Source organism: Marmota monax, unplaced genomic scaffold (genome assembly GCF_021218885.2).
Source record: "Marmota monax isolate L192 unplaced genomic scaffold, Marmota_monax_Labrador192_F-V1.1 WCK01_AAM20220418_F8-fsc00125, whole genome shotgun sequence".
NCBI classification, from domain to species: Eukaryota; Metazoa; Chordata; class Mammalia; order Rodentia; family Sciuridae; genus Marmota; species Marmota monax.
In genome coordinates this window covers 10,810,185-10,822,317 of record NW_026695235.1, presented here as the reverse complement: position 1 = coordinate 10,822,317, position 12,133 = coordinate 10,810,185, and the positions used below count along the sequence as shown (strand labels likewise).

Here is a 12,133-nt window from a genome sequence, read left to right as displayed (position 1 = left end):
TCTTCACAAGGGTCCCAAGTGCTACCAAAAGGTGTCTATCTTATAGGAAGCTCAGGCTGCTTCCCAGAGTCACACTAGGGGTGATCTGAACACCAGCTCTCTGGTCCATCCCCTGATACAACAGTCTGTGTGACGGCACTAAGTTCGTCAGTGTTCCAAACCACCCGTCCCATCCACTCAAGCTACGTGAGCGAATTCCTTGAGGGAAAGTAATTACTGTATCCGAAGCTGGTGAAATTATCCTTGGGGTGTGCTTCTTCCTCCTGAGAATAGCTCCTCTCACAATTACGCTCTCTACCAGGAATCTATTATATGAGCTACTTTGCCCTCCAAAGACATCATTAATCATATGGTGAAAATGTAACTACAATTGAAAATACAAGATGTTTTGTGAAATGCCAAGTTCAATGCTTGGCAATCGCCCTGCTCAGTGGTTAAAGAACACAGGCCTGACATCTCCTTAAAAATACTGCGACAGGCCCACTCGACTCCTCTCTTCTAAGGATGCTGAAATTCTCTCTTCCCTGCTTGCTTTACAGTAACCATTGGAGTTCACACTGCCACCAAGGTCACAGGCCCAGCTTGCTGGTACAGCATTCTGTGTTGAGCTGTCTGGGAGCACTGTGTCCCAGGAGAAACTGAGGGAATGGCTTTCCCAGAATCCTCCAGTGTCTCGGAAGTGGAAAGGAACGACTTCTCCCGGCTTGGGCTCTGACCGTGGGCAGAGCACATGGCTTCCTGTTTCCTTCCCCAAGCTCTGAGGCAGTCGGACCCTGAGCTCTCAAAACTTCTCTGCCTCTCATGTGGTCCCTTAGGTGACGCCAGGATGTCCAGCCCCAGAGTGATCGTCACAGTTAGCTCAACGCTTGGAGTCGAATTTTAAAAACCGAAAACAATCAACCTAATACCGTCAGCTAATCGGGTGACAGTGTAAGAGAAGTCACTCCTATGCTGGAGGCCATCCTTGGAGTCACACAGAGATGACAGCCACCACGAGGAAAAAGAAATGCAGAGAAGTGGCTAGGACTGGGCCTCTCGGCCTGACCCCGTCACTGCTGGGGCCGGAGACGCTCACTAGAAACAGAGGACAAAGCAGGAAAAGGAGGTGCCCACCTGCGCAGGTGGGGCAGCCTCTGCTTACTGAGGAGCAGAGGAGAGGGCGGTGCCATGTGGGAGTGGTACGAGAGGAATCCGCACACACCAGTGCCCAGAAGGACACCTGCAGGGCATCCTTGGGCCTGGCCAGATTAACGCAGGCTGTATTGTTCATGCTGGGGAAATGGGCTACCAGGATATGGCACTCAAGAGCAGACTGTGAGGGGGGCAGGAGGCAGGGAAAGGACATCTGCAGCTGTCTCCCTTCAGCGGGGACACCCCAGGCTTTCCTGGCTGTGGCTTCCAGCCCAATGGACCACTGGGGTTCCAGGACACTCCCAGGGCACCTGAGCCTCCAGGACGGCACTGCTTCCTGCTGGCTGCATGAACCAGCATTCTGGAAGCCCCCGAACTGGGCAAGCCACGGCCAGCATGCCGCCACAGAATGAGAAACTGCTGCTCAGTCCCGGGCCTGTCCCTGCCTAGCTCAGGAGCATAGACAAGCCCTGAACCACTGCCAGCCGCTGTGCCCCTTCCACAGAGTGACAAGAAGATGGGTGATTCTTTCCCACCCTAAACTCATGCTGGAGTGGTAAACCATCTAGACTCTGATTTGTAGATTCCAGGAACAAAGGAAGGACTGGGTCCAAGGGGCTGGGAGGACAGGGACAGACCCAGCACACCCAGCAGCTGCCACTGAGGAAGAAGCGAGCCGGGGAGGAAGTCTGCCAGCACATCACACCTCACTGGTTTCTCAACCAGCAACTGGGACACACCAGGCCAATCACATCTGTCACCCGCTCTGGCTTTGCCTCTCTGACTCATGGGCAAGTCCCGCAGACCCATTTCCACCTCCTCCCTGCAGGAGCCCACGGAGGTTACTATAGGGCAAGCAACTACCCAGTGGCTCCTGGCTGAGCTTCCTGAGGGCCACTGAGAATGGACAGTTGTGTCCCTTCATTGCCAAGAAGCCACCACCTGCAGGCTGACTCAGATGGTGGATATAAACAGTTTGAACTCTTAGAGAACACAGGGTGGACAAGCCACACAGCTGGCAAGGTGGACAATACTCACAAACCACAGCTGGGCACCTCTGTGGCCAGACTTTATGTGCCAGGTTTCACATCAAGATGCTGTCAGTATTCACACATCTGCACGTCTGCATCGCAAGCCATCTTCCTCTCACGGACCCCCACCCCGTCTCCACCCTCAGATGGCCTCTTCAAGACCACACACACAGCAGAGGGATGGAAACCGCTCTGTGCCCCTCACAGATTGGCCACAATCACACAAACAAACAAGGCTGAACATAACAACCCTGTCCCAGTGGTTTCTTGGTACACGTTTCTATAAAATCTACCTTCAAGTTAGAAAGAAAAAGCTACACCTCCCCTATGTTGAAATTCCAACAAACTCAAAAGAATGGGCCCAAACCTGAGCCTGGCACAGAATTTTTTCTAAACAAAACAGGCTGGCATGCTCTAAAAATGTAAGTATCAGCTAACCGTGGTATGCAGTCGGCCCCTGAGAGGGCACAGGATCTGCTCCTGGTTGTACCAACACAGGCATAATCACCCAACAACCACTGGCCTCCTGGGTCCTGGGAAGCAGGCTTGCTTAGGTTCCAACTTATGTTTACAACCAAGTCCAGGTGGCCCACACCAGCGATCTTAAAGGCTCAGTTTCAAGAGGGTAGAGAAACAAAACAAAGACATGAGGGAAAAGAAGAAATAAAAAGAAAAACAGAAAAACCGCATGGGTCCTTTTCAAAAAGAAAGAAACGATGAGTCCTAAAAATTATATTATTCTGGTGGTGCCTGCATCACTTTCTCTGATCCAAATTCCTCTCGGATTTCCAAGTTGCTTCTAGTGCTTCAGTAGAAACAAGAGACCAGCACCCTCCTCCCCAGCCACTCCCACCAAAGGAGGGGTCCCCCGATGGACAATGTGTGGACATAAAGCCCACAAGAGGCAGATCAGGTGGACAAACAAGTACCAACCCAGGAGGTGTCAATGCTCTGAATGCTGGAAGTTGGGCTGGGAAAGGTGGCTGAGAAACTCAAACGCTTGTCATAACCCCCTGAGCACCCAAAAAACTGGGGGCAACATCCTGCACAGAGTGGCTTGACGGGACCCCTGGGTTCCCTCCTCCCCACTCCCTCTGTTTTTATCTACACAGCCCACTTTCCAACATTTGGCTTTTCTGTAGCCCAACAGCACCTCCATCTCAGAGCCCTTCCAGATGATGGGTTCTCAGAGAGATCATGGCAAGCGCTGGCTTCCTGACACTTCAGACCTGAGAGGTGGCTCCTGCCTTCTGGTTTACTCTGCATAGCTGAAGGGCAGACATAGACTGACACACACAATGTCCACCAAAGATAGCCTGGAGCACCTGCCAGAAATGAGCACACACGGATACTGGCCGACCTCGTCAAGTTCTCTAAACAGACTGAGCATCCCCAGTCTGAAAATCTGAAACCAAAATGCTCCCAAGTCTCAACCTTTTGAGCAATGGCATGACACCACAAGTAGAAAATTCCACAACTGACCTCACGTGACATGTTGCAGTTAAAATGTAGGTGCACTAATAATATTGTATAAAGTGTATATGAAATGGACAAAGGTCAGGTTTATGTATCTCATTATACATAATGAGATATCTATCCCTGTGATATCTCATTATGTATAAGCAAATATTCCAAAATCTCAAAAACAAATCTAAAATCTGAAATACTTCAGGTCCCAGGCATTTCCAATAAGAGATACTCAACCTATAATAACACCACAAAACTTTACAGTCACTGTGAACTTTCAGATCATAGTCCAAACTTCTCATTTCACGGCTGAGAAGAAGTTGGCATAAAGCAATTAAATAAATCAGCCTGGACAGCGAAGGCACTGGAAGGGAATCTCAGCCCCCTGACTCCCAGACCTAGGTTTTCCCCAAATGACCAGTGGCTTCCATCCACAGTCTCTTTCCAGTTCAGTGTCCAAATCGGCCTCTCTGCCTACCTTTCTTCCTCCACCAGGGTCCTTCGGGAACAGAGTAGGAAAGGTCTTTGAATTCGATGTTCACAGCTGCTCTCCGGGGCAGGGAGGAAAAGCGCTGGGCCTCGGTGAGATTGTTGTCCACCTTCTTCAGATGCCCGTTCAGAAGGTCGGTCTCAGCGTCGTCCACGTTGCTGGAGACCACCTCGTCTACAGAGACGCACACAGACTTGGGCTCCGTCATCGCTGCGGAGTAACTGCTGGCATTCTAGAAAGATGAAGAGGAAGCACAAGACGTGTTATGTGGCACCCAGAGAGCAGGAAAGTCAGGAGACGGGCACGAGGCTCAGGGCATCCATTATTAACAGCCCGCTTTTCTCGCAGGAGCACCTCTGGCAGCAGGGCAGACACCAACCACAGGCACTGTCACTGCCAACCGTCACTCTTTCTTCTATTAAAGATGCTTAGATAAAACATTAAACTGAACTTCCTTCGGAACCATAAAACCTAATCACAAAACCATAGTATAAGTGAATCACCTCTTCAGTAAAGATAACACCAGCCCAGCCACCATAAAAAATTATTTGTTTATGGTCGACTCATTAAAAACATCAAAGACACATGAGGCTGCTAAGAAACGCATAACTGGTAAAGATTTATTGAAAAGCTGTTTGAGTGCCTTCCTTTTGAAATCCCGTAATGAATGCACAAGTAGAGCTGTGGGGTTTGTGGGGACGGTCTTTGTATTTTACTTTTAAATTTCCTAAATCACTTGTGACTCTCTCACTGCGATTTCACAAGACCACCGAGGAGCAGGAAGGCTTCACCTTTTTTCTCTATCATACAGACAAGGAAGCTGAGGCACAGTTTAAGGAGCTGCTCAAAGTGAAGAGCAGAAGTGACGTCTGAATTTGAGTCATCACAGAAGTCTAGGTGTTCGTCCGGCTGCATGGCCACAGTGCCTCAGGCCTGCATTGGCTTTTTCCTTCCGCTGTTGGGATGGAACCGTGCCTGGCACATGCTAGGCAAGTGCCTGACCTCTGGGTTGCACCTCCACTCCTGCACTGGCCTTTAAGCTCCTGTCGGGAGTCAAATGAACTGTGGCCGACAGGCCAGCGGAGACCAGAAGCAGTTATGCACAGGAGGGGTGGGCTTTTCTCATGATTGGTGACCCTGGCCCAGTCAATAAGCCCCAGGACCTCCAAACACAGAAGAGCCCTGGGGTTCTGAATGCTTTTCTAGATGTCTCCTGAATCAAATGCAGGGGCCTTTCACAACACTCCACCATGCTGCTGACAGCATGCCTCTGTGAGAGCGCCTGCCCCCCCCCCAAGCCTGCCCACAGGTCACTTCAACTGCACTACCCAGGGACAATGCCCCTGTCATTTGTTCTAAAGTGGGAACACATCATGTTGTTCCTCTTCCATAGGTTTGCTAAGTATTTCTTATCAAAAACCCAAAATAAAACCAGAGAACGGATTGTCTATAATAGGCCCACACACAAAAAAACTCAAATGGTCACCTCCCCCTACTAGCATGTCCCCTTGAGGGCAGGTGTCTGAATCACAGAGAAGCTAGAATTGGTTCCACTAAGTATTTAGGGTTCCAGAATCTAGCTCTAAGCTTGGGGGTTTTAAACACTTGAAACACAACTGGGGGTTGGGAATGGAGAGATAGGCACAGGAATTCTGGATCTCTTGGTGATGGAAAATATAGCTTCTCATTACAAAGATATCCACACACCACATGCCTCGTAGGCATTTCCCACCTCCCAAAACCTTCACCAAATGAAAACTCAGCTCATTGACTCCTGTGTGAATGGAAATGAAGGTGCAGAGTAAGGAGGTTCAGCACTGAGCATGTACGCTGTTTCAAACGCCAACCTAGGTAGGCAGAGTGAGGGAAGGCTGGTGTCTACCCTGTGCACCCTGCAGGAGCTCCTCAGGCTACACCCACCTGGCTGGGTCCTTGAAGGAGTTCTAGAAGACTCTGCTAGCTCGGTGGTCATGGGCCTTGGTGATGTGGCAGGAACGTACCCCTGTAGCCCAGAGTCTACCAAGCGTGCACCAGAGGACTTCCCTCTGCCCATTCCACCTGCCCCTTAGGTCCTCTTCTGCTGCCCCTAGTGTCACTCATGTGGACTCCAAAGAGTCTGGGAAGCACCAGGTCGTGGCTTTGGGGGCAGGGATGTTGAGGAGCAGTGGGCAACAGGTAGCTCTGGCCTGGTCCCAGAGGCTACCCCAATCCCTGCTTGCAATACAAATGGAAGCCAAGAGTGCTGGTCCCACGCCCATACCCGCTGCCGGCTGGGCTCCCTCCCAGGACCTCCAGGGCGGGTGCTAGGGTGGGTGGAGTGCTCTGGTGCCCTCTCCACTTGAGAGCCCTCTTGACCTCTACCCCTTGGATGCCAGCTGCAGTGGATTGTGGATCCCTCTCCACAGGCACCCACCACAGGGAGATCCAACTCCTTAAGAAGCTCAGGTGGGTGGCTTCTTGTTGAGGAAACTCCTAGGAACACAGGGGGAAGCCACCACTGTCCCTTCCATCCCTCAGTCATAGCAGACATCAGACAGCAGCTGTGGGCTGTGAAGAGAGTCTAGATTTTCCAGTAGAGCCCAAGCCCATCTGGTCACTCACTCACTTGTTCATTCATTTAACAAACTGCACACCAGATGAAGCCAGTTCTACAGACATGGCCTCTGGCCTCAATGAGCCCAAGTTCAAGACTTGGTCCCAGATAAGAAAATAGACAATCACAATAGGGTGGGACAAAAGCCACCGGAGACTCAGAGGGGGCACAGGAGACTCTGGGGTGGGGGCAGGGCTCAGGGTAAAGTCTTCCTGCAGAAATACAGTCTCAGGGCTGGGGTTGTGGCTCAGTGGTAGAGCACTCGCCTAGCATGTACGAGGCGCTGGGTTCAATCCTCAGCTCTGCATAAAAATAAAGAAACAAAATAAAGATATTTAAAAAAAAAAAAAAAGAAATACAGTCTCAGCTGAGGTCAGCAGGTGAGGGGGCAGGTGCTGGAGCACCATGCTCCTGCAGGCCAACAGCATATAAAGTGGAACACTCAGAGACCTGCAGGAAACGCAGGGACTGGAGATGGGCTCTCATGGTGGGGAGAGCAGCAGGTGGGGGCTTCAGTGTAAGATGAGACCAGAGGGGCAAACAGGGTCCCCATGGTGAAGGGCTTGCGAACACATGAACTTTGTCTGGAGGTTGATGGGGAGCCACAGAGGGATCCCAAGCTGGGCAGTAACAGGATGGGAACCGCAGGATTCGGCACAGTCCCCTCCAGTGCTGTGGAACTGAGATGGGGTGGGCTGCCCTTAACCAGAGGGTGGTGACCGGGCTGGAGACAAGTGGACAGGCCAGCAGAGCAAAGCGGTGTGACTAGTCTGACGTGGGAGTGGGAGAGAAGTATTGAAGAGTGACACTTCACACACACTAGGTAAGCCACTGTCAACAAGGTGGTGTTGACTCCGCAGTTACAACATGCCTGTTAAACTTCAGCCATGATCACACCTCTTATCATCTCCGCAGCAGCTCTAACAGTGGGGGAGGGGTAACTGCTCCAGTGTGGGCAGCACAGGCATGGTCGGCCTGGTCACAACTCTTCAGTTAGGAAGTGGCCCTGCGGGGGTCCAGCTCCAAAGGCTCCCACCCAGCCACCTTGACAAGGCTCAAGCCCTGCTTATCTCTCCACAGCCACAACTTGTGGGTGCTGCAGGGTCATCTGCTACAGGAGAATCCACTGCAGGCTGAGGAAGGCCCACAGTCCCTCCCCATCACATCCCAGCCATGCACCGCTCCCACCCTTCCTCCACGGATGTCCGGCAGACTCACCCAATTTATAAAATCATGGACACCTGTGTAATGGGAGGCAGTGGCCTGTCACTCCAAAATAGACCAGCTCTCTGGAAACATCCTCAGATGAGAGTTGCCAGCAATGTAGGTTACAGCTTTTCCTCAGCCTCCTGAGCTCATTAAAAATAAAACAAACACCTATTCCCTCCCATGTCCCTCTTCCTGTTCTGTGGCTCTGTCCTGCTAGGCCTCCACTCTCACCCACCATGCTGTGTAACACATGGTAAAGAGTCTGAGTTCATTCCTGCAGGTCGAGGGGCTGGGGAGACCCTGTTTGGGTGGCTCCTGGCTGCCCCTGGTGAGAATGTTTTCCTGAGTGCTAAGGAGAGTCGCTGGGGAGGTCAACCTGAGTACTGAGCCCATGGAGAGGCCTGAGTACTGGCCCATGAGGGTCTCCAGGCAGCTGTGGCAAGACCGGTGCATTTGGGGATATGGCTGCTGACAGACAGAATTTGTTTTTAAAAGTACCAGTTTTCAGAGAGGAAAATGATTTTCAAACAAAACAGGGTTATCTGAAAAAATAAGCCCAGCCATTAGCATCTACCTATGAGAAAACATCATGTGAACTCTGGGGCTGAATCAAATTGTAACACAGCATTTAACAAATTACTATATAAAATCTATATATTAAAGCATTCCGATTCATTTTTCCCACGAACAAGCCACCTCTGCAGCTCTAAAACAACTTGAAGAATTATGCATCACTTAAAAGATCAGAAACTTCCTTCACCTGTAATGGGCATCAACAGCTTTAATTTTCCATTACACTGGGAAAATTAGTAATTTAGGGATTCCAAGTAAACAAACAAGCACAAAAGGGAGAATTTTCAGGTATTACTCCAAAATTCAACTAGATAAAAGTAAATGTCTTGAGGAGGGGACTGGATTGGCCCATTCGCCCAGCTCTTTTCCACTGCCTTTCATGTCCAGCAAGTCAAAGGCAGAGCACTCGCGGGGGCGGGGGGGGGGGGCGCTAGCCTGAGGGTCTCCGGACAGCCACCTCCACCCCATCACCAACTTCCTTAATATGACGACTTCCCCCATTCTATCCGTATACACAAAATCATTATATAATGAGCTGGCGCGCGGCATGTTCTACAGTAACCTGTTTGGAATCACAGGATGCAGTTGTCAGAGCAGAGCATGCGCACAAAGCCTGCTACCTTTTTTTTCTCTTAAGCTCAAGGCAAGAGGTAACTGTCGGTCAAATCCTGCTGAGCTCTGCTGACTTCAAATACAGGATGCTAAAAATGAAATAAAGGAGAGGGGAGGGGGACTCGCGCACGCTGGGCACCGTGCGCTTACAGCCTATGGGAAGGAGCCGGCAGGATAGTAATACACAGAGAGATGGTGGCAAACGGGATAATCCCAGTTGGAATACGGAGGACTTGCTATTTGTACTCTAGATGGCCTGAAATCTGGCCATTGGTACCCAACTGCAATGTCGGTGTGCTAGGCACAGAAGTAAGTGAAAGGTCTTAGAACGAGGCGAGGTGGGTGGGTGGGCTGTGGTTAGCTTGTTTGTTTTCTCGTGAGCAAACACGCAAGGGGAGATGGTTGACCACGCATGGAAACAGCACTTGCTGTAACTGTCTAGCCAGCACTCTGTCATCCCCTTGGAGCCGGTTCCCTCGGGAGAAGAGAGATGCGCGCCTCTGCCCCACCCGGGTCTCCCCAGCGCGCAGGAAGGCAGTCGGCAGGGATCCAGGCTCGCCCCCCACCCGTCTCCCCGGGGACTCCGCCGCCCCCTCTGCAAGGAGCTGTCCCCAAGGAGAGCAGAGGCAGCGCAGCTCCTCTCTGGAAGCCTGTCCTCTTTTTGTTCCTCCAGACTGTGCCGGAGTTCCGGAAGGTGGCTCCCGAAGCCCCTGCTCTCCAAGCCCACTGCCGTGAGCGCCAGCAGAGATCGGACACTCCCTTCCCTCAGGCCCACGCTACAGCCCCTCTCCAGTGCGCTCTGGGTCGCCAAGGCTTCGCGCCCCTCACCTGGAGGCAGACGAGGCCAAAGCCCTCCGTGCACTTGTGGGGCTGCTCGCTGCCCAGTGCCCCAGTCCTGCCCCCTCCGCCTTCGCGGCATCCTCGGCGGGTGCAAGTAGCATCCCGAGGCGCCAGGTGGCCAGGGCGGGGGGCCTCTCGGAGTCAGGCACCTCTCACGCGGAAAGAGGGCTCTGGGTCAGCGGCCAGAGCGGGCGCGCTCCCAGGGAGGCGGTGTAAGGCGAGCGTGAGGGTCTCTGTGTGTTTTCTGCGCTCCTTGAAAATAACACCAAGCCCGGCCGCAAAAGATGCGCTCACTCACCATGGCTGTGCCGACCGAGAAAGCGGCCATCAGACAGGCCATGCCCCGGGGGCGGCGGCGGCGGGGACGAGGCTGCGGAGACGAGGCTGCGCTGGCTCCTGGCTCTGCCGCTGCGCCCTGCGCGGCCTCTGGCTGAGCTATAGCCTGGGTCGGGCCCGGCGCGCCGGCCCCGCCCCGCCCCGCCCCGTGATTGGCCGGCGCCGAGGGGGCGGGCGGCCGGCAGGTGCGCGTGCTCTTGTTTTGCTCCTGCGGGGGGCGGCCGGCCTGTTGCGGGTCCCCAAGCCGCCTGCCCGACTGTGCACCTGTGGGCCGGCGGACGCTGTAGACCTGCGCCTGTCTGGCTCTCTGAGGTCCGAAGGGTTGGGCCAGCACGGCCGGGTCAAGCCCGCGGGGGACGCCCAACTGCGGGGTCTGGAGCTCAGAAAACCGCTGCCTTCAAACCTGGGGGCGGTTGTGTGGACGCCGCAGGAGGGGGTGTTAGGGGAGCGAGGGTGAAGAGCGGATGGCTTCTTTTTTTATTCTGTCGTTGTTGGGCACCTCGCTGCCAGGTAGAGAAGCCTAAGGAAGAAGAGACGACTGCTCCGACGCCCCTCCCCCAGCCACAGCTCCAAAGTGGGGCGACCCCCACACGAGGCAGCACATGCTCTTACTGCAAGGCTGCTGTGCGCAAGCGCAGTGCTAACGCTGACTACTGGTTGCCAGGTGAAGGTGCGCAGGCCTCTGTCTGCGCCCCACTCCCTGAATAAAGGGAAGGTTCACTTTGCAGACCGTGGTGTTTTCCTTAAGTTCCACAGCTGTGTCCGTGGTCCTGTATAAGGAATGACACTCGATCCCCCCCCCCCTCATCTGGTCCCCTACTGGAGTATTAGATAGTCTGGCATCCGCTCAAGCCGTTATTATCTGGAAGCGTGGCCGTTTCCTGATAACCAAGACAACAAAGCATTCTTCAGCCCCGATCTCAGACAGCTATGCTTTTGTTCAGTTGTTTGCATGTTGGGACAAAAACCAGGAATGTTTCCTCTCACCTCCAGCACACCTGGGCCACCGGCCACATCACACCTCTGGGAGCAGAGCTTTCTCCTCACCTAGGGAGGAGGCAGACAGGCAGGTGGGTGACGCACCCACAGGTCCCCCACCTGTCCAGATTCTCCCCTTAGAATGGAGGGAAGAGCAAAGAGGAGAGGACCCGCTTTTGCTAGGCTGGTTCCCTTCAAGGTGTCTGGACACTACCTCTGTTTTGTATTGGCTAAAGGAGGAAACCTGCGTTTCTACATGCCACTATCTGCTGTCAGTCCCAGGGTGCCCTAAATATGCTGAACGGGAGACCGACAAATCAGAATGTTCTGAAAAGAGGATTTGCACACACAGAGAAAGAGAAAGTTCCTCCTCGTTGCAGACTGGGCCACCACCTGCTCCAGGGGCAAGAAGAACATAAGAGAAGACCCCAATAGCAGATGAGGAGGGAATTTGCATGTGACCAGGGTGAGGGTGGTGGTGTCAGGGTGCCTGGTGTAAGGACATCCTTTTCCTGACAATAGCCAGTCCCCACACTTTCAGGGATGTCCAGATTTCCTTCTGGAAAGTTCTCTGCCCCCTAGTTCTCTGCCCTGCGATTGCATGGGACTGACCAATCTTCAGCTCAAGTACAGGCCCAGTGGTTTCAGCCCCCAGGTTCCGCCCCCCGCCCCAAGCCTGGCCACAGTGGTTGGTCAGGAACTGGAGATGTTCATCTGTGCTTGCTGGGCTGACAGTGAGCGGGGATGGGAGGAGGACAGGCAGCAATCAGCGGGATTGTGGGCCATGGAAAGCATCTTCATGTGCCATCTGTACCCTGGGGTCACAGTCGTCTCACTGGATGGGAAATCCCATGTGGCACATGGGGACATCCA

General features: G+C 53.1%; 1 protein-coding gene across 1 annotated transcript in view; it reads right to left on the bottom strand.

The window, feature by feature from the left end:
* Positions 1-10,366, bottom strand: part of Abcg1 (ATP binding cassette subfamily G member 1) — a 60,131-nt gene extending 49,765 nt beyond the window's left edge. Inside the window, exons 1-2 of the mRNA XM_046438932.2 lie at positions 10,245-10,366; positions 4,108-4,351 (exon numbers count right to left, since the gene is read on the bottom strand). Of these exons, the coding sequence (XP_046294888.1) occupies positions 4,108-4,351; positions 10,245-10,286 (286 nt within the window). The 5' untranslated portion in view covers positions 10,287-10,366. The remainder of the gene's footprint in view (positions 1-4,107; positions 4,352-10,244) is intronic.
* Between the last annotated feature and the right edge of the window lie 1,767 nt (positions 10,367-12,133).